General features: G+C 44.4%; 5 protein-coding genes and 1 non-coding gene across 6 annotated transcripts; 2 read left to right on the top strand and 4 right to left on the bottom strand.

Moving 5' to 3' along the window:
- Positions 1-154: 154 nt before the first annotated feature.
- On the top strand, positions 155-4,208 carry LOC101064581 (ras-related protein Rab-14-like). Its single transcript, XM_003974528.3, has 8 exons — positions 155-311; positions 742-800; positions 1,210-1,263; positions 1,652-1,829; positions 1,893-1,959; positions 2,285-2,372; positions 2,446-2,476; positions 2,704-4,208. The coding sequence occupies exons 2-8, from the start codon at positions 749-751 to the stop codon at positions 2,879-2,881; spliced, it is 648 nt and encodes a 215-aa protein (XP_003974577.1). The 5' UTR covers positions 155-311; positions 742-748; the 3' UTR covers positions 2,882-4,208.
- Positions 4,209-5,181: 973 nt separating this feature from the next.
- Positions 5,182-7,922, bottom strand: mak16 (MAK16 homolog (S. cerevisiae)). The gene is made up of 10 exons (XM_003974632.3): positions 7,755-7,922; positions 7,533-7,582; positions 7,007-7,116; positions 6,878-6,942; positions 6,643-6,794; positions 6,496-6,550; positions 6,355-6,429; positions 6,174-6,272; positions 6,036-6,101; positions 5,182-5,665 (listed from the first exon to the last, which is right to left on the bottom strand). Exons 1-10 carry the CDS (start codon positions 7,767-7,769, stop codon positions 5,471-5,473), a joined length of 882 nt encoding a protein of 293 aa, XP_003974681.1. The 5' UTR covers positions 7,770-7,922; the 3' UTR covers positions 5,182-5,470.
- A 355-nt stretch (positions 7,923-8,277) lies between these two features.
- Positions 8,278-8,378, bottom strand: LOC115247757 (small nucleolar RNA U13). The gene has a single exon (XR_003886855.1). It is a non-coding gene; the product is annotated as a small nucleolar RNA U13 (small nucleolar RNA).
- A 493-nt stretch (positions 8,379-8,871) lies between these two features.
- spinb (spindlin b) lies at positions 8,872-13,345 on the bottom strand. Its single transcript, XM_003974527.3, has 7 exons — positions 13,200-13,345; positions 12,114-12,375; positions 11,826-11,874; positions 11,651-11,745; positions 11,086-11,241; positions 10,767-11,000; positions 8,872-10,644 (listed from the first exon to the last, which is right to left on the bottom strand). Exons 2-7 carry the CDS (start codon positions 12,163-12,165, stop codon positions 10,448-10,450), a joined length of 783 nt encoding a protein of 260 aa, XP_003974576.1. The 5' UTR covers positions 12,166-12,375; positions 13,200-13,345; the 3' UTR covers positions 8,872-10,447.
- Positions 13,346-14,448: 1,103 nt separating this feature from the next.
- mfsd14bb (major facilitator superfamily domain containing 14Bb) lies at positions 14,449-21,299 on the top strand. The gene is made up of 12 exons (XM_011615312.2): positions 14,449-14,773; positions 17,021-17,113; positions 17,249-17,311; positions 17,457-17,584; positions 18,127-18,241; positions 18,476-18,694; positions 18,909-19,022; positions 19,096-19,167; positions 19,292-19,404; positions 19,486-19,583; positions 19,651-19,790; positions 19,884-21,299. The coding sequence occupies exons 1-12, from the start codon at positions 14,756-14,758 to the stop codon at positions 20,112-20,114; spliced, it is 1,404 nt and encodes a 467-aa protein (XP_011613614.1). The 5' UTR covers positions 14,449-14,755; the 3' UTR covers positions 20,115-21,299.
- A 263-nt stretch (positions 21,300-21,562) lies between these two features.
- lrrc2 (leucine rich repeat containing 2) lies at positions 21,563-24,485 on the bottom strand. Its single transcript, XM_011615311.2, has 10 exons — positions 24,450-24,485; positions 23,971-24,114; positions 23,800-23,909; positions 23,550-23,641; positions 23,326-23,482; positions 23,118-23,251; positions 22,816-22,961; positions 22,438-22,590; positions 22,013-22,164; positions 21,563-21,939 (listed from the first exon to the last, which is right to left on the bottom strand). The coding sequence occupies exons 2-10, from the start codon at positions 24,105-24,107 to the stop codon at positions 21,890-21,892; spliced, it is 1,131 nt and encodes a 376-aa protein (XP_011613613.1). The 5' UTR covers positions 24,108-24,114; positions 24,450-24,485; the 3' UTR covers positions 21,563-21,889.
- Positions 24,486-25,471: the final 986 nt, after the last annotated feature.

The raw sequence follows: 25,471 nt of genomic DNA, 5'->3' as shown, positions 1-25,471 counted from the left end.
ATCCTCAGAGAAAGCCAGAATTTCAACATGGTCTCAAACACAAGAGGATCGAACTAATCTGGCTACATGGAGTCATTAAAAAATTCCAACAGAAATAATAATAAAAAAAATACTGTCGCACGTCCATTCACATTATTACCACTTGGTGGCAGTAAATCAGTGTTATGTACTGGGGGGGTTTAAACAGAGAAGAAGAATCGCGGAAGAGGAGAGAGGTTTCCTGGATGCTCGCTGGGCTAACTAACCAACAATCAGCCCTTCGATCTACATTGAAACCTGATTCAAAGGTCGAATAAGCACTATTACCGAAGGTGAATATCCTCTTTTCAATCCTACAGTGTCGATTTAGAATCTTTATTAACATTACTCGCCTGTTTGTGAAGTCCTCACCTACGCTTAAAGAGAAGTACAGCTATTAGCCGGTTAGCATCAGAGCTAATTTCCCAGGAGGAATTCTGATGTTTTTTCGGTGACTCGGGTCAGCTGATGTCTTTAGTCTTTGTGTCAAATGTGGCTTCTTTCTTGGTAAAGTACTGTCACCATGTGTCTTGTAGCACCAAATGGTAAACTGGCTTAGCCTTGCTTCTTTGGTATGTATGCAAGATTAAATGTTTTTTAGCGGGTATTTGACCACTGAGAATCCGAGTTGTGAGGGTTTCGGTTCAGACAGGGCGTGGACGCCGACACCAAGCAAAGTTCTAAATAATTCTGAGCTTTAATGCTCTTTATCTATCATCACAGTGCCAAAATGACAGCCGCACCTTACAACTACTCCTACATCTTCAAGTACATCATCATCGGTGAGTGACAAACACAGGAACCGAAATAAGGAAATGACATGCTGCATGTTAAATAATTATGTGAGCGCTGTTCACGAAGGAAGAGCAGAACTGTCTCTTAGTGTAAGGCACCGCCCCGCGACCACAAGTGACACATAACAAACACACCCTCGAGTTCGTCGATACGATGTGAGACAACGAAGAAATGGACGGGTTATACTGGGACAGAGACAAAATGACTGATTATATTGGAACAGAGAGGATAAATGGACTAGTTACACAGAGACAGAAGGTATAAATGGACTGATTATACTGGGACATAGGGATCAAATCAAACAAGTTGGACATTTTGGAGTACTACAAAGTTACTGGTTTAATGGAGACAGTTGGGAGTGTTTGTGTTGACTCTGATCTCTGCTCACCTGTCCAGGGGACATGGGAGTGGGGAAATCCTGTCTGCTCCATCAGTTCACAGAGAAAAAATGTGAGTTGCTCTTCATCTTCAACTCTTTCTCTTGCTTTGTCAGTCTTCCTCCCTCAAAAACCTGTCCACACTTTCTCCATCCCATCCCGTCTTCATCTCATCTAATATGTCACGTGTCACACACTGCTTATTATAGTAAACATTATAAATCATATGAATGCTGTCGTCAAAGCATGTGAACAAAGTTGAGCTTGACTTGAAATGTAGAGCTTTCATAAAAGTACAGGATTTAATCGATGTGGCAGCTGTTTCATTTTCTTCACATTTTTTTGAAGGCATCTTTGTGGCCAGTTTCATTTGATATCATAGACATTTGATTTGGGTTCTGATGGAGTCATGTCTATGGGAGTCCTCACAAAGATAGAACTAAAAAGGTGTTTGTGTGCAGTCATGGCAGACTGTCCTCACACCATCGGGGTGGAGTTTGGAACAAGAATTATGGAGGTTCATGGTCAGAAGGTGAAGCTTCAGATCTGGGACACAGCCGGACAGGAGCGCTTTCGGGCCGTCACCAGGTCCTACTACAGGGGGGCTGCGGGGGCCCTCATGGTCTATGACATCACCAGGTACTGATGGGGGTGGAGTCATGTGTCATGTGGATGTTGTCATGACAACGACTCTCTGTTCAGGAGAAGCACCTACAATCACCTCAGCAGCTGGTTGACAGATGCCAGGAACCTGACCAATCCTAACACAGTGAGTGGACACGCCCACACACACCTCTGCACTTCTACCTTTGTGAGGACTTTCACAGACATTATCCACCCCCCACCTTTTTATCTGAACATTTCGCTGAGACCATTGAAAAACCCTAACCAGATTAGGTAAGACAAATGCTCAGCAGCTCTGTTGGACCTGTTCTCTCCATTTAAGTTCTGGCCTTCAGGTAAGAACTCAGACTAGCTGCAGGTGACCTTTGATCATTCCAACCTGCTGACTTCAGTTCCACAGACAGGTGTCTGCTGTTGTTCCAGGATGAGCAGTGAAAGAGCAGACTTGCCTTCTTCTGTTGTGTCTCCAGGTCATCATTCTGATTGGAAACAAGGCCGACCTGGAGGCCCAGAGAGACGTAACTTACGAGGAGGCCAAACAGTTCGCTGAGGAGAACGGTGAGGAGCGTCTGAGGTAATGCTGAAGGTGAACGCCCACTGACTGACACCTTTACCGCCTGTTTCTCATCAGGTTTACTGTTTCTAGAGGCCAGCGCTAAAACGTAAGCTCACACACTCATGCACACAAACATACACAGAAAACCTGACCCAGTTGATGCCTGACTGGGGACCAAAGTTAAAGGGGGTTGACCCCTGGTAGCGTCTCCCCTCAGGTAGTTGTTGATTGATCCCGGTTCCTGCATACACGAGCGTACAGTCGAAGTTTTACTTCCTGAAATGGACGTGAAGACTCTTCAGTCTTTATTGTGTCTGAATTTTTTTTTCTCAGAGGAGAAAACGTGGAAGAAGCCTTCCTGGAAGCAGCAAAGAGGATCTATCAGAACATCCAGGATGGCAGCTTAGACCTGAATGCTGCAGAGTCGGGAGTCCAGCACAAACCATCGGCACCTCAGGGGGGGCGACTCAATGCTGACAACCAAGCACCCAAAGAGGGTTGCAGCTGCTAACCTCAGCCAGCAGCTCCAGATCAGCCCAGATGAAGGACTCAGACAAATGCAGAGAACTCAGCGTCCCGAGCGCTCCAAAGCTCTCAGACCATATAAATGTAAACATTTGCAGACCTCAGAGGTCAAGTGTCCACATAATTATAATCCAAACCTAATCGCATCTGGACTAATCTGGTCCAGTTTGAAACACTGCAGTGCAAACTGGGTCTAATGGAGGAAGAGTTCTGTAATCTGAACTGTCCCATGTGAACCCAGTTGGCTTCCAATCAAGCCTTTACTCTAAAAATGGATGATTTAACCTGTTTTATTCAAATGTGGAATTGTTGCATTCCAGAATCGGCCCTGTCCCAATCTTGATGGGACGTTTTCAGATCCACGACAGAAATATCTGAAAAATCCAACCAGCCTTCTTTAGCTCCGCCCCAGCTGCCCCTCAAGATCCTGACCTCACCAAAAAGAGCCTGGACCACCTTCGTCTACAAACACCATGGGAAACTCCGGCATCTTTCCTTACTTCCTGAAATAATCCCCATTATCCCACCACTTCCAGCTCCTGGGAGCTGAAGCAGAGCAACATCTGTCTGACGTCAAGAGGACGATGGCCTGTGCACGCGACCATGCCCGTGTCAGGAAAAGACACCATTTCCCTGAAGAGGACTGGAACTGGTATTCATGGTCACTTCTCAGTGATTTTGAGCGCTGGTTTTCAGTCCCCTTTTATGGTACTGATCAAACCAATCAGGTATCGGAGTCAGACGGTTCCTCCATCAGCTCGTTTCTGCGGTTTCGCTGCTGTTCGTCTGTGGCGTTGACATTTTCTCACAAACCTACAAAAACAACCTGTGCAGGAAGGATTTTGAAAACTAACACTCAATAAATGATAGGAAGTGAGATCAGTTGAAAGGAGGCACCTTGTGAAGACCCAGTTTTATACTGGTCCTGGGTCAGTTCTCTTTACCCAAGTCCACAAAGTCCAGCTGGTAAACCAAACCTTTAGCCTTTTTAAGTATTTTAAGTGTCTAATTGTTGGCGGCTGCTGAAACTGTGTTGTGAAAAGTTCTTTTTACCCACATTTGACTTCAATCTTGGAGTTTCACCTTTATGATCAGATGTTTAGGTGAAAATAATGTCAAGTCAGAATAAAACGTGAATCCTCAGCTTTTTACAACTGGTGTACTGTTTGTTACAGCGCCCTTGGTGACTGCTCCTGGAATTACACTTGGAATTCCATTTTCACTGATTGAAATACTTTTTTGCCAAGTAATAATATACCTGTATCTGCATTTGTAGAGCACATTAAACTGAATTGTTTTTTTCCCTTTGAAAATCCGTGAAGCAAATATTTAGGCCTGTCGTTCCCATGTGCAGGAACAGTTGTAGGGGCTAAATTGAGGAAATGGTGGGAGGTTTAGACAGTTTCAAAATCTAAGTAACCTACAACAAAGAGGAAGTAATGGCTCTCGCAGTGGCTGGCTGCAGAACTGCTTTCTACAACAGCGGGCCATGAAGTTGTGGCAAAATAAATATTTAAAGTTAGTCCAGTTCTGGAAAAGTTATTTATCTATGACAAAATGAGCCAGCAGTTGCTAAGGCTACATGAGCTGGCTGTTGCTGTGGTGATGACCCGACTCAAATTTGTCTTTGAAGCATGAAATGGCCCAAAATATCACTTCTACACATTTAGTTGGATACTAGGACTTTTTGTGCAAATATGTCCTTTTCCCAAGGAAATGTAAACATGTTGGAGGGGAGGCAGAGCTAAAAGACTTTCCATTATCATCCAAGGTAGTTTTCTCTGTCAACTGGACTGGGTTTCTTCTTCTTCAGTTCTGAACTGAAGAAGCCTTCTGGATAGAAGGCGAAACATCTTCAAGAGAAGAAACCCAGTCCAGTTGACAGAGAAAACTACCTTGGATACAATGACCTGGATGACTGAGAATTTACACAGACATTTCCATTATCATGTATTTCATCAAAATTTACATTTTCAAACACCCATTTAAGAAAAGAGTGAGTTGTTGTAGTAGTCATCATCCAATGTTTGAAATCTTTTTTGGGGTGAAGCTCCACCCCTTCAGTAAAAAATTCTAACTTGACTAATTGTCCTTAGCTGTTGGCTGCAGTCATGAAAATTAAAGAAAAAACAAAATGTAAAGAAATTCTCTGGAGACTCTGAATCAGCTTCTTTTCACCCAAAAGGGTGATTTCTCTTTAAGAATTCAAACTGTTTGGATTCAAACCAGAAACAGAAAGTTTCCAGAATGGCGTAGAGATAAATTACCAATCAGAGATGAGATTTGTTCATTCGTTGTCTCAAAACGAGCCAGAAATGCTTCAAAAAGTTTTAATATTAAACATTTACTGTTTTGCTGGACGATGACATCGTGATGACGTCATCACCCTTCCTCGCCTGGTCCAAGTTTCTTCTGCATGGGATGAATTTGTGTGAAGGGAAGGGTTCGGATGACAGGCAGGAAGTGTAATAAAGTTCCTGGCAACAGAAAAATTCTCCAGTCAGTTTCCAGGACTGGGGTGCTGTTAGTGTCCAGGGGGTGTGTCCTCAGGTCACACTTCCCTCAAGAGGCGTCATCAACGTGCGGCTCGGCTCTTGGCTGCTGGCTCCGTCTCCTGCTCGTACTCGATCTCCACGTACGCTCGCTTTTTCCTTGCCACTGAACCATTGGCCGGGCTTTTCCCTTTACACCTTAAAGTCTGCACATCCTCCTCTGCACTGGACTCCTCCTCCCCCTCTTCATCACTACTTGTCTTCAGTTTGTTCATTTCCTGTGAAAACAGACGTTCCATCAGTTACATCCACACTCATGAGAAGTTCTGGTCAAAGAGTGACGTGAATCTTGGGCCTTCTGTGTCAAGTTCATGGGTCAGCAGAAGTTTGAATTATTTGAGTCGTAATAATTAAAAGGTCAAAGTTTCAGGTCTCGATATCCAATGCTGAGAAACTTATTCTTGCATTTTTAATGAATAGTTAAATTAAAACCCAAAGAAAGTACCTGCAGCCCATATTGTGGTCCATCATCATCACCCTAACCCAATAAGCCCCGCCACCCCGTGTGCAACTCTGGCAGATGACATCAATGATGATGATATCAATATCATGTGACCTGACAGGTGGGTCGTCAGGAGCCCCATTTACCTCAAAGTCGCTCAGATCGCTCTCTTCCACTTCCTCTTCTGTGACAAACTCTTTCTGCCCAACATCCTGCGCACACACACACACAATCAAATACGAACTCTGTGCGTGCGGGGGGGGTGAGAGAGAACTGATAATCACCTCATCGTCCTCCTCTTCTTCCTCCTCCTCCTCGCTCTCCTCCTGCTGCTCCAGAGCTCGATCAAAGGCGTGAACGGGGAAGTTGTAGATGTCTCCGTACTGAAACAAACATCGAAACCCTGAAAACCTCTTTTCTTCCCAGATTTCTTCCCGTTTGTGGATAATGTGAGCACATGCGCACCGTTCCCTGTTTGAGTCTCTCCAGCAACTCCTTCTCGATGGCGTTGTCCAACTGAGCAGCAATCAGAGCTTTTTCCTGCCAACACAAACACACATTAACAGGCAGGCATGTATGTGCACACACATGATCAGCTTCACTCACTTCTTTCCTCTTCTCTCTCCTTTCTACCTTCCTGCTGAGGGGAACCAGCTTCCTCCTACACACACAAACACACACACACTTAATCACTCAACTCACAAAGCAGATTCAACTTGAATTGCCTACACGGATGTGGGATTTTCTCCTTACTGTCTCTTGAGGACCAGTTTCCTCATTCGAATCAGGTACTGGGTGATTTTGGTGAAGCGTTGTTTGCATTTGTGTCGAATGAATCGAGGCCAGTAGATCAAATTCTCATCAATCTGTTCCAGAGCTTTCTCATAATTTTTACTCAGTTTCACCTGCGCATGCACAGAAACACCTATTAGCACATCCTTGCACGTGTTTTCTCACTTGTGCATCTACAAATCAGAATAGTCCTGACCTTCTCCCAAAGCTTGGAAGGGAATGCTGCTCTCTCGATCACCTTCATGTAGAGGAAACACTGACCTGCAAGAATAAAAGCGTTATCACACGGCGCAGGCTAGTTGACGCGTCATGCTGCGTCCCTCACCTTTCTCCTCCCTGATGGTGGCGTACTGACTGTTGGCCAGTGGACAGGAAGAGCGGTTACACATTCCAGTGATGTTGTATTCATTCCGACAGAAACTCTGGCTCTTGGTCCTGATGACAAAGACAAGATCGTAATATCAACGCTCCAGTAATTAGCAGCCTTTTTAGCTCATTAATTAAATGCAGGACAGTGTGCTAATAATTGGGACATTATCTTAAGGTTTAATGAGCCAATCAGGTCTTTAACACAAAAACCACACCAGGTGCAAAGTAATGAAGTACACGAGATACTCAGGCTCGAGTAAAACTAAGGCAAAAAGAATAAGAATCACTGTGGCCATTTAATAAAGTTTCTTCCTTTCAGAGGAATTTTGTGAAAGGTTGCTCAACAATTTAAAAAAAAACGTAAATAAAAATATTCCTAATGATGACACTTTAAACCGCAACCTTGAGTTTATTAATCTTCAAAGACAAAGAAATACTGGAGAAGCACATTTAAAACATCTTCCTTTCATAAATTAACTTACTTGACTTTGAATGAGCAGAACTGTTTGTTCCCAATAATATCCCAGATAACCTGAAGCAACGATTGTAACACAAGAAATTAATAACAATGACAGCATAATGAAAGCAGCGTTTCATATTTCAAGCGACGAAGGATTAGTGATTAATAAAGTCGTTAGCGATACTCAATATGAGAAAGATTTCCTTGGTTAGCTAGTGTTAGCATATTCTTGGTTCACACTCACGTCGTCGTGCTGCATTTTCACCCCTCAACAAAGATAAAAAACTTAAACCAGAGGTATTTTTATCGCCTTTCAACCACATGGAGCTTCAACACGCCACTGTCCACTTCTACTTCCTGTTCCTGTCAGGATCACAGCGCCTCCTGCCGGAGAGGCGGGAGCACCGAACTGCTGCTGCTCACAGCCTTTCCGCCACGGGGTTGGCTTTTGAAAACACATCTTTTCACCATCTTAATTAAGTTGACTAAAACCAATAGAGCACCGGTCACCACTAGAAATATGGTTAAAAAGTTTGGTGTACTAACAAAATGAGGTAGAGAACTACTGTAGGCTAATAGACTTGATTCTATCCTAAAAAAAAAACAGCATCTGTCTATATCTATCACACATTCTACATCTCTAGATCTACGTTTACCCCAAAGACGTGATAAAAATTAAAAATACTATTTTGACAGAATTTGTTAAGACTGTTTGTTGACTGACGCAGGATTTGTCTACATGTTTGCACAGATAATATCTGGTTCTGGATCAGAGAGGCTGAGGCGCATAGCGTAACAAGAGAAGGCTGCACCTTTCACAGATTGATCCGTGATTTGACCAATCATCACATGCATGAACCAGAAAGATCATGGCGCGACAGGGCAGTTGGACACTTTGATTCTCCAGGTGAGCTTCTTTACTGACGGTTTTATCTTTTAGCTCCTGTGTTCTCAGACAGGGTATCGAAACAGGTTAATATCAATCAATAATCAGGAAGCTAATTGATCGACGACAACTAATAAATGGCCTTTAAACAACAGGTTTGTCATTTATCTGAGAGATGCATTCTGGGAGTTCGCGCGGGTTTATGACGTCACAGTGACGCTTTTCACAAGTTCATGTGTATTATTTGCACACACGCACTTGTCACAGTTCACATGTAATAATCTGATTTGTTCTTTTATTTCATGTAATTTTTAACTTCACTGTATAATTTTGACACTTCATAGGCATCCTCAGACCTGGCTGACAGCACATGGTCTGCTTTATGTCTCACACATGCTTCAAGTTCTCCAGGGTGGATAAATGTGTTCACTGGGTAAGGTCACAATTAAATATCAACGAGAAAAGAGAGTAAGACTCAAGTGAAAAACAGAAATGTTTAATTTTTGTAAATATTGTGGGAGCTTTTCACTGCTGTACAACACTGGCATCAGTAGTTGGCACTCTAACAGTGGCAATCCACCATAAACAGACGTCACACCGTCATAACTCTGTCACCTCAGGTTGTCACAACATTTTTTAATTCACAGCCTCTGAAACACTGTAAAAAACACAGAAAAGAACAAGAAAAAGAAAAAGGCACCAACAGCCACAACAGACGTCAGCTGAACTGAAAACACAGAACATGCAACTCAGCAACTTGAATTTACACAGAGCTATAGAGCATGCAAATACAACACGGCTCTGCACGGGACACACACGCACACACACGCAGCTTGGTCAGTCTATGAAATGGTCTCACAAGTGTCAACGTCACCCCCGATGACCCACCCTCGCTGGAGACAGCAGCCAATCATAGCCTCCGCAGGTGAATCGACCAAGCTGATTGGTCAAAGAAATAAGGAAATTATCTGCTCATTAACAAAAAGCTCCAATGTTCAGAACCAAAAAAACCATCATCTGTGTGTTTGATTTGGGATATTGAATATATTGTTTGGAATTGGTCAAAATCAGAGTTATTTATACCACGTGGAGAATTATCTTAAAATGAAAAGTGGATTTAGGTGGATGGAGATGTATCTGGATCCACATCTGTTGGTTTTTCTGAGCAGGCTGAGTGACATTAGCCGTCTGAAGGAGCAGGTGTGGAACAGTGGATATTTTGGAATGACTGAAGCTAAAAATCAACATTTATCAACTTTAAAGGGGACATTTGTCATGTCAGACATGGTTGATAGCACACTTACCCCTACCATAAAACTGACGTCAAAGTATAAAAATGTCTCTTGAAGGTACATGAATTAACATGTGTCCTCACAACCACGTCATGTGTTATAAACCATATATTACATGTAACCAAACTGAAAGTTTTCCCAAACTCTCACTACAATCCGTCAGTGTTCAAACGAGCATTTCTGGTACAAATATAATTACGTTCGGGTGGAAACCACCAGTTGTTAAAACAAAACTGAAAAATGCTGTGGGAACAACTTCAAATGGCCACGAACGTCATCTGCTGGGTTAGCATCGACGATGCTGTCAGGATAATTGTTGCAACTTAACTCTTGTCCACAGAGATTCACCCAAGTAATTCTGGGTAATGTAGAAACAGACATGAACTGACAGGAAGTTCAGTATTGGGGGAACAGACCCCCCAGCTCCCAATGATCTGATGAAGGTTCAGGAAAGGCTGCAGCCGATCTTTATTTTCTCCATTTCTTCAAAAAGTCCAGATTGTTTTTGTGGCTCCTTTTGTGTTACGGTAATATAACATTAAGAGAAAGAATTCTGGAAATGCAGAAAAAATAATGAATGACTGGAAAAAACTCTGAACATGTGACCATTCCAACAGCCACAAACATTACTTTCTCATTTTAAGGCGCATCTCTGAAAAACAAATCCGAGTGGATCACCCTCTCCATAGAGCATCTCTGGTGGAGTCTGAGCAGGTCTTAATCAGTTTCTTGGTGGTCTTGGACCTGGATTCTCTGGCCTTAGGAGGTCTTGACTAAGTCATAGACGTAGATGTGAAAGTCATCATCAAACTTGATGAAATAGACGGAGGGTTTGGCCTCCACCTGGTGAATGACCATCCCCGAACGCTTGCCGCCGTCTTCTTTGGCATACTCCACCTGTTTGCCCACCAGGCTGTCGACCACCTCACCAGGTTCCCGTTCTGCTGCTGCATCATCTGCACATAAACAGAGGTAAACATGGGTCATGTGATTTTTTTTCTGAGATCTTTCAACCCTGAACAAGTAACAAGTGAGAAGCTAAGTGTAAACTGGCAGAAACTGTGTGTACGGTGCTCACTAGAGTCGGGCATGATCCGCAGGTCTCCCTCCTTGTAGTCGTCCAGGAGCTGGTACATGTAGAGCACCGGGTCCTTCTCATAGGTGATGTAGAACCACGATGTCATGATGGGAGCCTGGGCCAGAACCATTCCCCTCCACTCCTCCTTCGGCCCATCCTCCGTCTCAAACATATGCTCCACCGCTTTCCCGATCATGGTCTCTGCCAGCAAGGAGTCGCTGACGCGGGCTGGAGCTGGACCGATCAGAGGGGTACACTCTGGATGATGTCATAAGGCACAGAACCGATGAGATTGGTGTGTGATGGTGCAGTTCCTCACCCACTCTGTCAGGCAGAACCTCCAGTCCGATCACCCGCTCGTCGCTGTACAGCTCCAGGCCATAGATACAGTCGAAGCCGTCGTATTTGATCAGGTAGAGAGACGGATTCACTGGGACCTGGTCCAGGACAGTCCCCTTCCACTGAGAGGACTTACCTAGGAGGGAGAGAGACACACACACAGAAATTATTCAAGAGTTTTGCTCAGTGCTTCATAAACATGTGAGAAAAGGATTTTGTTATATTTCTGAGGTTAAAGGTCAAAGATCTGGCTGCTTGTTTTGAACTCATTATACAAACTGCAACATTTTTATTTATTTTTATACATTTAATCTCGAATTAAATGGCCGCAGTTATGGGGAAGCATAAAACAACTAATAACATCCACCCGAGCAATTTCTCAGCACAAAATGATTAAGGTTATTCATCAAACATCAAAACTGAATGGAGCAGAGTAAGAAGAGAAGAACACCTGAGCAAAGGTGAAAGCCACCACATTAAGCTCCGCCCACCAGATTAATACAGCTTCTGAAGCAGATTTGAACATTCTGTTCCATCAAACTTACTTCCTTCTTTCCAGATGTGCTGGATCCTGCAACCCACTATGTTCCTTCTGGGCTGAGCCAGAGTCTTACTGGGACCCACATTGGTCCTCTGCTTCCTGGGAGGAAGAGAGAGAGAGAAAAGATGAGTGCGACTGTCAAAATTTTCAAAATGACCATCTAAATTTTGTGATCTCACTTGTGTGGATTCTTTTTCTTCATCATGTTTGCAGAAACACCTGAATGCCCTAAAACACACCCACACACAGAGAATTATTTTAACATGTTCTGTGTTGCCGCCGACCACCGGGGCATCCTAATGAACAGAAGACTATACAGCGGGTTCCCCTGCATTTTACTGTGTCCCCCACTGCCAGCACATCGGAGACACCAACCTGAGGCCCAGAGCCGGCTGCCACTAATGATAGCATGCTAACAACCAGACTTTCATTTATTACTGCCTAGAAATAAAGCCTCTGGAACTCACCCCCGTCTGTCCGGGGTCGTGGGGCTGTTGGGCTCTTGAATGGGGTCTTCATTCATCCACCTGTGGGGGCAGCCGGTCCGGCCGCCAGTTCGAGGTGAACGCTGGGCCTCGATGTGCAGAGGAATGGGTGAGAATGGAGAAAGGGTGAGGGGCTGGGGGGCAGGGAAAGGAGGAAGGAGCAGAGGGAGGAGTGAAGAAAGGATGAAGACCAGTCCCTGGGCAGCTGGGTCCAGACTATGTCCTTGAGAGAAATCCGATCAGTCTGGGTGGGAAGAATGATTCACTTTGTGATTATTAAAGAACAAACATAACATCAGCTGTAGCCCTGCAAGGATTGAAATAAAAAAGCTTTGTCTCCCTTTACTATTTTATAGACTCAGGATCAGCAGCTCTGGTGATTTTAGTCATTTATGTTGCGCAATTATTGTGACTTTTCTAACACAGAAGCAAAAGTTGATCAGAGCAAATTACACAAAATTACATCCTAAATAAACAAAAAGCTTCAAAGACTCCCAAAGATCAAAGAAAAGAAGAGTAAAAGAGTAAAAGGTGACTGAGAAGCACTTTTCATGTGCTCTGGTGTATCGAGCACTACACGTTTCAATAGAACAGCTGGACATCGATGACGTGCCCTCACTATGACGTCACACTAACGTAAAAACATCTCGACCATCGCCATCATGACCTAAGTCCGCCCCGCACCCCCACCACACACGCGCAGTCTAGCGGCGTGTGTCCAGATTGAAATATGCAGGTCACGTGTGCGCGGTCCAGATCAGCTGCGGGTGTTTTGGATGCGAGTGACGATTAAGCTGAAGATCAGCAGCCAAAAGCCAGAATTTACACTCCTAATTACCTCCTCGTCGCCCCACAACACGCGCGCGCGCACGCACACAGCGGCTGATCTCTGCACACGGCGGCCATGTTGCGCCAGTATTTACAAAACCTGTGTCGGTGCAAGAAAAGGCGCAAAGGAACAAAGGGAGAGGGGAGGCTGCGAGGGGCGCATGGGCGCCAGGCTAACTCTACAGCGCTCTTATGTCGCCGCTGGTTGTTCCTCGACACGGAGCCTATATCGTTTCTTACCGATGTAATGATCAACGCCTCCGCATAATCCGATCAGCCGCCGGTGGCTCTAAATTGATCCGCCGATCCTCCGTTCGCCTCTCTGCTGCGTCAAGTTGGATTGGTTCGAATGAAGGCAAATCGGAAGTGAGACGACAACACCTTCAAAATAAAATGCAGATTATGGGGGGCCTCTTACGTAGTTGTTTTAAAAAATATTAAACATGGGGAAAGGACAGTAGTGAAAGTCGAGCTCTGTTCTAACGAATCATATCCTATTAAAAATTAAAATGTGTGAAATTTTGCCACATGCGTTTTTTAAACAGCTTTGTGGAAAAGATCAAATTTTTGTAACTCACGTCACAGCTATTATAGTCCAATTTTTCAAACAAACAGAAATATCATTTGAGTAAAGGTGTTCTTCAAGACCATCAACATACACGACAACAAAAACAACGAGGTCAAAACATTGATAATCTTTATTTTACAGTACTCCAACCGGAAATAAGACCAGATATTTTGATACCGTATCCTGTGTCCTCCCGTCACACGACAACCTGCGTCGGCCTCCTTTCTGTTTTATAACTCAAATCATTTCAGTTGGATTGAAATGTAGTCTTTATGTTCGTTGAAATTTGATCTTTTCCAATACCAGAACTTCTTTCCTGTATTGTAATGAGAGCCGCGGTGCAGCAGGTGGCCCCAGCAGCACCACGACTGTGAAGTGGAAGAATCATTTTCTTTAAATTCCTTTTACATAAAACAAAGTTCAAACAAAGTTCACAATATGGCAGTTAAACATCCAAACAATCTGTGTGGGCAGAAACAGATTATCGAAACGTCCTGTCATTAACTAGATACACCAATTATTACACCAACGTTTGCAAATTTCCCGCTTTTTTGAAAAAAAATATTTTCATAGATTTGAATACTTTAAACTGTCTTGATGTAATTAAATATACAGTTGTTATGTGACCTCTAAAGAGCTTCATTTGTGCCGAATCATCACTGTGAAGCAGCCTTTTTATTTAAGTCACTTAACTGTCGGGGGCCTTCAAAGGAATTTGGCTACGAAGAAAATTCACAACCATATTTTAAAAATCGTCTTCACCATTAAACGGCATTATTGTTAGTACAAATACTTTTGTTCCACATGAAAGTTTAACACTTTAAAACTTTATTTGTAGTTTTAACAAGTAGAACTTCCGCAACTCATCCTGGAGACATTACGTTCGTTGGTATATGGAGACATCCTACTGGGGCGGTGTTTAGGTCAGTGTTTACTATTAACTGAGAGAGTGAGCGGATGGCCCCGCTCACACAAAAGATCGCTGTGATTAAATTGATGTAACCGGCTGTTTGATTCAAGTAAAGCAAAGGAATTTGGAGGACACCAACCCAACGGTTTCTGCTGCCGCTCCCGTGGTTCAGTACAGGAATGAGGTGATACCGACGGAACCCTGGAAGAGACACGTCCCCCTCCGAGGAATGCCGACAGGGTCGCAGTACACGAGATAACCGGCGAGCCGGGATGTGAGCCGAGCCTGAAGAAACCAGCAAGCGAGGCCACCGACATCATGTTGGTGCGGAGCTCGGTGAGGATTGTTAGCACCGGGGCTAACGGCAACTTTAAGCGGCTCCTGGGCGGTGCTGGGTAGCCAGCTTTGGGCCACAAATTGTGCATTTGTGCAGCTACTTTCAGACCAACCCCCGTATTTAAAGTCATCTGACAGGAGCGTAAAGGTGACGCAGGTGGTCCCATCATTGACTCCGGGCTAGCGCCGCTGCTAATGCTAGCTCCCCCTTAAACCCAAACTTTTATGGATTAATTCTGTCAGGACTGCAAACAGGAAGTAGATTTTATCTCTATTTGTTGACCACCATTAGTCTTTTTCTAACTTCCACCACTAGAAATGAGGTAGATGAAAACTCACGTTTACTTATGAAGGATGTAAACAGAAAATGGGTCGGTCATATAGGGGGGACCCTCCTGCTGAGCCGGCTGGGTAGAGAGGAAGGAGAAGAGGGAGGACAGGTAGAGGAGAGAACAGGTAGAACATAGAAATACATTATATTAATTAAAATAAACTGCCTGTTGAGTTGAGTAGGTCAGCGGGGTCAGTAGGTCAGCATACAACTATGAAGGCCGCGATACCTATGAGGAGGATAGGAAAGGAAGACTTGACCCAGTTGGTGACAGAGGCCTGTCAGGTGATCATGTTTCTGGACCCAGGCAGCCTCGGCCTATAGCAGCATAACTAGGATGTTAACCTAATAATTAGATCCCCTAAGTATGATAATTTGTCTGTCTAGGATAGTAACTGCAACTAGAGAATTAGTGATAATAAGCTTTTTCAAAGAGGTAGGTTATAAGTCTAATCTTAAAAGTCTATAACTTTTACCTTGACAGGGAGCTGGTTCCGCAGCAGGGGGGCCTGGTAACTAAATGCTAAGCCCCCCATTCTACTCCTAGAGACTCTGGGAACCACAAGTAAACGAGCATTCAAAGAGCAGAGTGGTCTATTGGGATGATAAGGTGTCACTAGCTCCTCCAGGTAGGATGGAGCTGAGGACCTTGTAGGTCAGAAGAAGGGTTTTAAAAATTATTCTAAATTTAATGGGCAGCCAATGAAGAGACGCCAGTACAGGAGTTATGAGATCTCTTTTGTCAATACCTGTCAGAACTCTGGCTGCAGCATTCTGGATCACCTGGAGGCTTCTTAAAGAGTTGTTTGGACACCCTGATAATAAAGAATTACAATAATCCAGCCTGGAAGTGACAAATGCATGGACTAACTTTTCAGCATCATGGCGGGTCAGTAGTTTCCTGATCTTTGCGATGTTTCTCAGGTGAAAAATGGCACTTCTAGAGACTATTTTAATGTGTGGGTTGAAGGACAGATTTTGGTCAAAAGTTACTCCAAGATTCCTCACAGAGAGACTAGATGCTAAGGAGATACTGTCTAGAGTGATCATGTGATCTAATCTATCCCTGTGAGGTTCAGGGTCAAACACCATGACTTCAGTTTTTCCTGAGTTAACGAGAAGGAAATTTGAAGACATCCAAGACTTTATGTCTTTAAGACAGGTCTGAAGCTTCACTAACTTCTCTGTCTCCTCTGGTTTCATGGATAGATATAGCTGAGTGTCATCAGCATAACAATGAACATTTATTCATTGCTGCTGAATAATGTTTTCTAAGGGAAGCATGTACAGGGAGAAAAGGATTGTTCCAAGTACAGAACCTTGTGGAACTCCATGGCTAACCCTACTGTATGAAGAGGGAACGCCATGGACATGAGCAAACTGGTATCTATCTGATAAATATGATCCTAACCAGTCTAGTGCTGTCCCTTTAATCCCAATCATATGTTCCAGTCTATGTAACAGGATGCTGTGATCAACTGTATCTAAGGCAGCACTGAGATCCAGCAGAACCAGCATAGAAACCAGTCCATGATCTGAAGCTATAAGAAGACCATTAGTAACTTTAATAAGTGCTTTTTCTGTGCTGTGATGAGCTCTAAAGCCTGACTGAAACATCTCAAACAGGCTGTTTCTCTGCAGGTGCTCCAGTAACCTGTCACCATTCAGGACATGCACTTGTTGTCATCTATGTCTCAGCTGTTCCTCCAGAATGCATTTGATCTTTTCCTCCATGGTTTGGTTTCTTTCACGTTCATTTCAAATAAATGTGTCCCTGATGCTGGTCTGATGCTGTTCAGTTTGTTTGGACTCTGTCCTGTGAGGTGTTGGTCTGAGCAGCTGTCCATCTGAGCTTTTACAAGAATTGAAGCTCCTTTCCAGCCATGAATATCTAATAAACCCTCCTGTGTTGGCAGCACGGCCGGGGCCGAGCCAAAGTCACCCATGCAGTTGTGGTGATCTTCCTGGAGTTCTTCGCCTGGGGGCTACTGACCACGCCCATGTTGACTGTAAGTAAACCTGATGACAGCAGCACCTCTCTAGATCACCTTCTCCGTGTTGGCCGCTCAGATGTGTTCCTTTGTGAGGTTTTCCTTTCTGTTGGGCTCTGTGGCTTCTTGAAGAACTGTTCCTTGTTGTTTCAGGTTCTTCATGAGACGTTCCCTCGGCACACTTTTCTCATGAACGGTCTGGTTCAGGGTGTGAAGGTGAGGCCTGTAGACAGCTATGACTGAGGATCTGAGAGGGTTCCATGTGAACTCTGTCACCCTCCACTCCTTGTTAGTGGCCAAATGGCCGATTTCTCTGGAGGGATCATCTGTCATCCATCTCTGAGCCTCTGTGTTCTTTCAGGGATTCCTGTCGTTTCTGTCGGCTCCACTGATCGGAGCCCTGTCTGATATCTGGGGGAGGAAATCTTTCCTCCTCCTGACAGTTTTTTTCACCTGTGCCCCCATCCCCTTCATGAGGATCAGCCCATGGTGAGAGGGAGTGTGTGTGTGTGAGTGTGTTTCAGGAGTCTGATCCTTTCCATCATGGAGAGAATGTGAGGCAGCAGTGAGCTGTTTGGTTCTGGTTGTTGTGGAGCCGTCTGCTGGGGGGGTAGTCAGTCAGAGTTCATGTGATCATCACCTGTTGTTCTTGTGATCAGATCAGCCAGACTGGGATCTCCTGCTGCTCTTAGTTCAATTCCAGAAGCACCTTTCAGTTGGCCTTTGTGTTCAGAAGTTCTTCTAAATAATCTTGATTCTGAAGTTATAGTTTAAAAATATCATTTGGATCAGCTGCTGTTCTCATAACAAGGTTCTACCCTTGCTGCCTTCTGCCAGAACATATAGATCCTGAGTGAACCATTTTTATTCATAGTTGCTGATGTTAAAGCGATTAATTAAATCATTATACTGTAATTATTCTGGAACATAAGGAAAGAAAATACCTTTTTACTGATGTCGTGGAACCATTAAAATCTGTTTTCTGAATCAACTAGAACCAGGAGAACTGATGGAATGTTTCCTGTCTGTAGGTGCTACTTTGCTCTGATTTCGCTGTCAGGGATATTTGCTGTGACTTTCTCCGTGATCTTCGCTTATGTGGCTGACATTACCGAGGAGCAGGAGAGGAGCACCGCCTACGGACTGGTAACCAGCCTCAGCACCACAGGAGTTTAGACCAGCTGCTCACCAGTTTGTCTTTCAGGCTGCTGAAGGTCCTAATCTTGACCTAATCTGTGACTATATAAATGTTTTCTTACTTCAGGCAAAACACGTAGAATTCTGACTGTTTTTGGTTAAATGTGTGGATTGCCAGGAGTAAAAGCAACTGATCTTCAGCTCGGTGCTGCAGGTCCTGATATCACTGCTCTGTCTCGTCAGGTTTCTGCCACGTTTGCAGCCAGTCTGGTGACCAGTCCAGCCATTGGCGCCTACCTGTCAGCTCAGTATGGCGACAGCCTGGTCGCCCTGGTCGCCACAGTGATTTCAGTAATAGACATTGCCTTTGTGTTCTTCGTTGTCCCGGAGTCACTGCCGGACAAGATGAGGCTGACATCATGGGGCTTCCCTATCTCCTGGGAACAGGCTGACCCGTTTGCTGTGAGTTCAGAGACGTTTGTTCTCAGCAGCTGATGTAGGTCCACTGGGACAGTTGGAGGGTTCCTCTTTAAACTCACTGGGGTTGCTCACAAGTGACTTGGCTTGTGCACGAGGCCCCTTTCCTGTGCATGTGATAGTTTTCCTGCCAACAAAGAGGAGGAGTTCATCTGATCTGGTTCTATGCTCTCTGATTTGGTTGGTTGCTGTGGTCCAGTCTCTGCGGCGTGTTGGCAAAGACACCACCGTGCTGTTGATCTGTGTCACCGTCTTCCTGTCCTACCTGCCTGAGGCCGGCCAGTATTCCAGCTTCTTTCTCTACCTAAGACAGGTAACATACCCCTCACAGGAAGCATTGGTCTCAGGTGACCGTTCTTCATTAGAATGTCGGATGTGTGTTGCAGGTCATTGAGTTTTCACCTGCTGCCATCGCCGCCTTCATCGCCATGGTTGGCATTCTCTCCATTGTTGCTCAGGTATGGAAATAAGCAGCTGCCTGGAGGGTCCGTCAGACAGTGAAGTGGATTTAAAAGTGAAATTATAAGTGTGTGTTGTGATGCTGTTGGCATCCTGACTTGTATCACGTCCTCTGTCTGTTAGACTTTGTTTCTTAGCATCCTTATGAGGACCATTGGCAATAAGAACACAGTTCTTCTGGGCCTGGGCTTCCAGCTCCTGCAGCTGACCTGGTATGGCTTTGGATCAGAACCCTGGTGAGCTCTTGAGCACCCTCCCAGTGGATCCGTGGTTCTGTTCTGGTTCTGCTGGGTGTTGACTGCTTTGGTTCTCTTCAGGATGATGTGGGCAGCAGGAACCATCGCAGCCATGTCCTCAATCACATTCCCAGCAGTCTCTGCTCTGGTGTCACACTGTGCATCACCTGATCAACAGGGTGAGTATGAGCTAACTGCCGACCCCTTGCTCGGCCTGTTGTCCTGTCTCATAAACTGTGTGTACAGGTGTGGCCCAGGGCATGATCACAGGTATCAGAGGGTTGTGCAATGGTCTGGGTCCTGCTCTGTATGGCTTCATCTTCTTCCTGTTCAATGTGGAGCTGAACGATGTACAGCCAGCAGCAGGAAGATCACAGAAAGTCGAGGTTTACAGACGCACGCGCACACACACACACACACACACCGTCAGTAAGCACTTGTGGTGATGGAGGTCATGTCTGTTTTTTGCTCTGTGGTAGAAGCTGCTCATTCCTGGACCACCGTTCCTGTTTGGAGCCTGCACGGTTTTATTTGCTATTTTTGTCGCCATTTTCATCCCTGAACGACACCCATTGGATGATAGCCAGACTGGCTCCACCCACAAATCTGGATATGCCCTGACTGTGACAGCGGTCAGCACCGGCCCTCTGGCCACGCCCGCAGGTGACACAGAGGACATTGAGCCCCTCCTGCAGGACAGCAGCATGTGACTGACAGGCCGTTGGGTTGATCCTGGCCCTGCAAGTCCCGCCCCTTTTCAGAAGAAATTGATTGAAACGTCATATGGCGTTGCACAGACAAGCGATAAGGTTCTGTTCCATTTTGGGACAGTTTTAAAAATATTTAAAATTGACACTTTAGTTCTGATGTGAGGTCTGAAGATTGGCTGAATGCTCCACAAGGACCTGCGTCTCACTTCCTGTTTGCATCTCCAGCTGTCTCCACCTGTGAGGGGTGCTGAGGTGAGGAAATCTGATGCTCCTCCCTCAGACTGCTATGTATTTTGGGGAGGCAGTGGGGCATCGCAGCTCCATGTTGACCTTTTGACCTTACCTGGCCTCTATGCACTGGTTACACATGCTTCCAGAGACTCCCTGATCACTATTACCATGACGTATCAGGTAAACCCATCATGTGATCTTGTCACGGATATCTTTCTGAACCACCATGATTGTTGCTGAACCACTTCTGCCAGTGACTCAAAGTCCAAAGGGAGACGTTGTCAGCCAATTGTGTCATTTTTGTTTTCTTTATTATTTTGTTTGAGTTTTTTTTTATGGTGGTATCACTTCGTCCACATTCATAATCGCTCCGTCATAGTTTTCTTTCAGTGACAACATGATGACAATCACGAGAAACTCAAAGCTGAAACAGTTATGTCCCTTCAGTTAGGTGCCATAGATTAGACAATCAAGTGTTGCCTTCAGGGTGGTCCGGACCAGCTACCAGCCTTGGTGGCTATATGTCCTGAAGCACCTGAATGCAGCAGTAGCGTTGTGTTGCTACAGTTGCGTTGATGTTGAATGTACAGACGGACCTGTTGTTTCTTTTCTAGTTACTCATTTTCCCAGAAATCACTGCAGGTATGAAAACTTCCTCATCTGAAAGTTTTAGTTGCTTTCATTTCGCTATGTTTTTCTTTCTATGTTCTTTTCTATGTTTCATTTTTTCCTGCAGTTTGACAGTGAAAACTCACAGTCTGATGCAAATATTAGTTTCTGATTCACAGAGCCTCTTGTTCCTGTTACGAATGAACAAGATTTGCTGACTGTTGCACTTTAGTTTCTGAGTGCCTGTAAACTTTCCTGATGGAGCAGCTTCATCAGCAGAGCGATCTTTTATCTTGTTAACTGTTTCATTTCTGTCATGATAATAAACACATTTATGGATTCAAATGTTTAATGTCTGCATCTTCTGATCCTGGATCTGTTTTGGCTGGATCTGTTCTGACTTTACTCGTCACTCTGGCTCCACTTCATTTGATAAAACAGGCGGTTTGTGTTAACATGGATTAATCCAGGAAAAACTTTAAAATAAATTTAGGATCTTTGGAGCTCAAACACTGAAAGTATCAGACACACACGTGAGCACCCGCACACAGACACACACACACATACAAGCACAGCAAAATAAAATGCGAACACCACAGAAACACAGGTTAAATTGTATGACTGTTCATGACTAAATCTTTGTTGTCTTTATTTAGTCACAACTGTAAAATCAAATAAACAACAATTTTACGAATTTTAACTGAAAATTTAATATTTTGTTTTTAAATGGTTTTAATATATCACATGGTTAAATATTGCACAAATGATGGAGTCAACTTTTTTTTAAAAAGCAAAAAGTTCACAAATCCAAAAGTAAAATAACTGAAAGTGAATGTTAGTCGACATCTGAGTTCGTTCATGACGAAAAGATCTGAACCAGACACAAGGTGGAGGTCTGACCACTGACCCCTCACGCCTGTCTGACCTTTGTCCCCTCACAGCAGGCAGGTGATGGACACCTTGGTGGTGGAGTAGGGAATGCTGTCTGTGACAAACACACACTTGACTTCTTCACTGCCCACAAATGTTCAGAAATATTTCTGCATGACGAAACTCACCTCTGTCCTTCAGTGAGCTGATGTAGGTTTCCATGAACTCCTTCTCCCTGCTGTCCTTCACCTCCCTCCACTCTCTCCACCTTCTCTTCTTCCCTCTCTCCTCTTCTTCCTCTTCACATTTCTTCATGGTGTTTTCATAGAGTCGGATAAATCTGTCAGCAACAGATGAGAATGCAACAGCCTGGCTCATCTCTGTGTGCCAGTTTCTCATATTCTCACTCTAATGTGGTGTTTTAGAACAAAAGCATGCGTTTCACTTTGTTCCACTGGGAGTCTTCAGTGTCCACAGGCTGCCACTAGAGGGCGCAACCACCAGATCTTTTTCACTCGTCAACTAATATATGTTTTCCTCATTTGGTGTTCCTGAAATGTTCTCTTTGGCTTCTGGTGCAATGACCTACATGGTGATCAACATGATGACCTACTTGATGGCGGGGTTGTTGCAAAGTCTGGTCGGGATGCAGTTGAGCTCATCACCGCTGACTACAATTGTTCTGAGCGTGAGGATGTTGGTGAGACAGTGAGGAAGGTAGGACAGGTGATTCTTATGCAGGAACAGGGTGACCAGCTGCTCCAGCCTGTAACCACACCTCTAATTAAAGATGGCTGCTGTATCATGACTTCACACCAGTCAAAACCTTTGTTATTGTTTCCAGGCAAACTCAAGCCTCTTTAGATTAGCACAGCTACAACCCGTGGTGACAATGCAGGTGAAAACAGGAAGAGAGGAAAAACTGATGATCCAACACAACACTCTTGCTCATTGGTGGTTGAGCTCAGGTGGTGCTGAGGCCAGCGGTTACCTGTCCATGTCCTGTGGCAGGTCAGTCAGACGGTTGTTGCTCAGATCCAGGAGGAGCAGGCCGCTCATCCTCAGGGCACAGATAGGGATCGATACAAACCTGTTCTCTGCGATGTCCAGGTGAACCAGCTGCCTCAGGCTACTCAGCTGATGGTGACATTCAAATTTTCAATATTGACTGTTTTTAAGAGACTTTCAGCTCCTAAACCTGAACAACATCTGGTGGAATTCGGTCAGATATTTCCTTTACCACAGCAAGAGAAGCCACGAGTGGCCGTGAGGACATCAGCAGGTCTGTCTCACCTCGAATGGCAGCTCACACAGGTGATTTCCAGTTAGCTCCAGTCTCTGCAGGTCTTCACAGTTTCCCAGCTCTGGAGGAACTCTGCACAGACGGTTGTAGCTCACATTTAGTTCCTTCAACACCACCAGTCTACCTGTGGATGGAAGGCTGGCGTTTGGTTGTCAGATTATTGGAGAAGAATCCAACCGAAACACAGAGGTGACTCACCAATCTCAGGTGGCAGCTCAGTAATGGTGTTTTTGGGGATGTCGAGGATGGTGAGCTGAGTGAACTGAGCCAGGTAGTCAGGAAGCTGGCGGATCTTTGTCCCGCTGACGTGCCATTCTCTCAAGTAGGTCATCCACTGTAGCTCTCTGGGAAACTCCTGCACAAAGTTTCCACTCAGCACCTGTTATTTCCCTACAGGTGAACCACATGGTGCGCTACCTCACCATCCAGTTCTCTCCATTCAGCTGGAAGGTTAGCATCTTTGGCACCTCATCCATCGTATCCACCTGGTCTATCTGATCCAGCTGATCCATTTCTGACAAGTGATCAAAACAAAACAGATCAGCCAATAAAAATCATAGGGGGACTCAATGAAGGAGTCAAGTACCTGCAGGTGTGTATTCACCTGTACTGGGTCTTGTTTACCCATGTGATTGTCCTTGCCTGTTGTCACTTTTGTGACCCGTGTCTCACCTGGTGACGTGTGTGGCAGCATGGATCTCTCCAGGTACTGGTGTAGGAGTTTCTGTTCATTGGTTCTCAGGGTCTTACAGCAGATGCGGTAATGCCACTGCAGCTCAATCCTGCAGTCACACAGACATTTGTGTTACTGTTACTGTCAGCTGACCATCAGGTGTTTCATACCTGGCCAATGCGCTTTTCTCCTTCCTTTCCTGCTCCTTTTTCTGTTTCTGCCAGTGTTTTTTCACATGGACCTCCCAGATTCCTCTGATCAGTGAAACATCATAGACCGGAACATCCACACTCCTCTCTCGACCCATTACGGCTCTTGAGGGGGAGGAGGGGGGAGAAAAAGATAAAGAGGTGGAGGAGGAAGTAGTAGCATTTTGTCAAGAAAATCAGTCTATACTCATGACAGATCTGGTCCCCCACAACCAAAACTGGTTTAACACAGGACCAAATTGGTTTGTAGCACCGTTATTATTATTATTATTATTATCATTATTTTATTATTTATTTTTTACAGTTTTTAACCCTCCAATAAAGGGCATATTTAGTGCTAGCTTCAGTATGTTAGCATTTGCTAACAATGTCAGTTATAATTAGTTTGAATGTCTTTAATCTTCTGAGAGCTCAAAGAATCCAATCAGATCTCCTCCTACCTGCTAGTGTCCTGCTCCTTCACCAGATTGTTTATGAAAACCAGACGTGTGTGCTATTTTTAAAAAGTGAGATGGTGTGTGTCACACGACTCCTCCCTCTCTCATTACAAACAGGTAAAGTTACAATAGTTAACGAAGTGAACTAGTTTCTGACTATAGGAATATTTAAAAAAAACAAACTTTATTTAAAATTAAACATGGTGAAGCCATGGAAACATGCAGAAAAATCACAGATTGTTCTATTAATATCTGACAATGGTTCGACATGAGTGTTCCTGAAATAGAACTGAAGTCATGATCAGCAGTTGCAGTTCAGCTGTTCATTCATGAGGTCAGAGTTGTTGTTGTTGGTTATTATTATAATAACATTATTAATATTGTTGTTATTAGCAGCAGTAGTAGTAGTGGTAGTGGTAGTAGTGTTATTAGTAGTATAAGTATTATTATTATACTCTGTCCTTTTCACCCAAAAAACTACAAAATGTGACTCAGTTTTTCTTGTCAACATTTATATGATCATTAATTCATTATTTATATGATCATTAATAATCACAAATATACATATCATGCAGTACAGTTAGTATATATAATATTTTAATATTGACTAGTGACGTCACGTTGGGCTTGAACACCACGTGACTGCGTCAAAGGTCAGCATCCCCATATGTTCCCCATCACATGGGGGCGCTGTGTCCCAGATGTTCACAAATACCTCAGCAGCTGCAGATGGTGCATGTTGCTTCCCGAGGGCCGGAAACACACGCGCACACGTGCTAAGAAAAGATGTTCTTGATTTCATGACATCAATGTCAAAGCACTTTCACACTTTCTTCCATTAAGCCCCCCCCCCCCCCCCCCCCCCCCCCCGCCACAGACACACATATCCCTATACCCTATAGTTTTATTTTTGTGAGGACTTTCACACATAATTGTGAATGACATCATCAGATCATTTACGGGCTCAGTTTTCCATCAGTGCTGACTTGTGTTTGTTTCTTCGCAGATGTCTGGAGAACATGGGG

The sequence above is a fragment of the Takifugu rubripes genome, chromosome 21, assembly GCF_901000725.2.
Source record: "Takifugu rubripes chromosome 21, fTakRub1.2, whole genome shotgun sequence".
Taxonomy (NCBI): Eukaryota; Metazoa; Chordata; class Actinopteri; order Tetraodontiformes; family Tetraodontidae; genus Takifugu; species Takifugu rubripes.
The sequence above is the reverse complement of the archived record's forward strand: the minus strand, read 5'-3'. Positions and strand labels throughout refer to the sequence as shown.

Excerpts from the sequence above, each read along its gene's own strand:
- LOC101064581 (XM_003974528.3), top strand. The coding sequence starts at position 749 with ATGACAGCCGCACCTTACAACTACTCCTACATCTTCAAGTACATCATC. Across the intron at positions 801-1,209 it reads CTTCAAGTACATCATCATCG|GGGACATGGGAGTGGGGAAA; the intron begins GTGAGTGACAAA and ends TCACCTGTCCAG. Across the intron at positions 1,830-1,892 it reads ATGGTCTATGACATCACCAG|GAGAAGCACCTACAATCACC; the intron begins GTACTGATGGGG and ends CTCTCTGTTCAG.
- mak16 (XM_003974632.3), bottom strand. Across the intron at positions 6,943-7,006 it reads CACCATCAGGGAGGAGAAAG|GTCAGTGTTTCCTCTACATG; the intron begins GTGAGGGACGCA and ends TTATTCTTGCAG. Across the intron at positions 6,795-6,877 it reads CTTCCAAGCTTTGGGAGAAG|GTGAAACTGAGTAAAAATTA; the intron begins GTCAGGACTATT and ends GTGCATGCGCAG.
- spinb (XM_003974527.3), bottom strand. The coding sequence starts at position 12,165 with ATGAAGACCCCATTCAAGAGCCCAACAGCCCCACGACCCCGGACAGAC. Across the intron at positions 11,242-11,650 it reads GCACATCTGGAAAGAAGGAA|GTAAGTCCTCTCAGTGGAAG; the intron begins GTAAGTTTGATG and ends TCTCCCTCCTAG. Across the intron at positions 10,645-10,766 it reads GCGGATCATGCCCGACTCTA|ATGATGCAGCAGCAGAACGG; the intron begins GTGAGCACCGTA and ends GTTTATGTGCAG.
- mfsd14bb (XM_011615312.2), top strand. Across the intron at positions 19,405-19,485 it reads GGCTTTGGATCAGAACCCTG|GATGATGTGGGCAGCAGGAA; the intron begins GTGAGCTCTTGA and ends GGTTCTCTTCAG. Across the intron at positions 19,584-19,650 it reads TGCATCACCTGATCAACAGG|GTGTGGCCCAGGGCATGATC; the intron begins GTGAGTATGAGC and ends CTGTGTGTACAG.
- lrrc2 (XM_011615311.2), bottom strand. The coding sequence starts at position 24,107 with ATGGGTCGAGAGAGGAGTGTGGATGTTCCGGTCTATGATGTTTCACTG. Across the intron at positions 22,165-22,437 it reads TGCAACAACCCCGCCATCAA|ATTTATCCGACTCTATGAAA; the intron begins GTAGGTCATCAT and ends TGTTGCTGACAG. Across the intron at positions 21,940-22,012 it reads CAGCTCACTGAAGGACAGAG|ACAGCATTCCCTACTCCACC; the intron begins GTGAGTTTCGTC and ends TGTTTGTCACAG.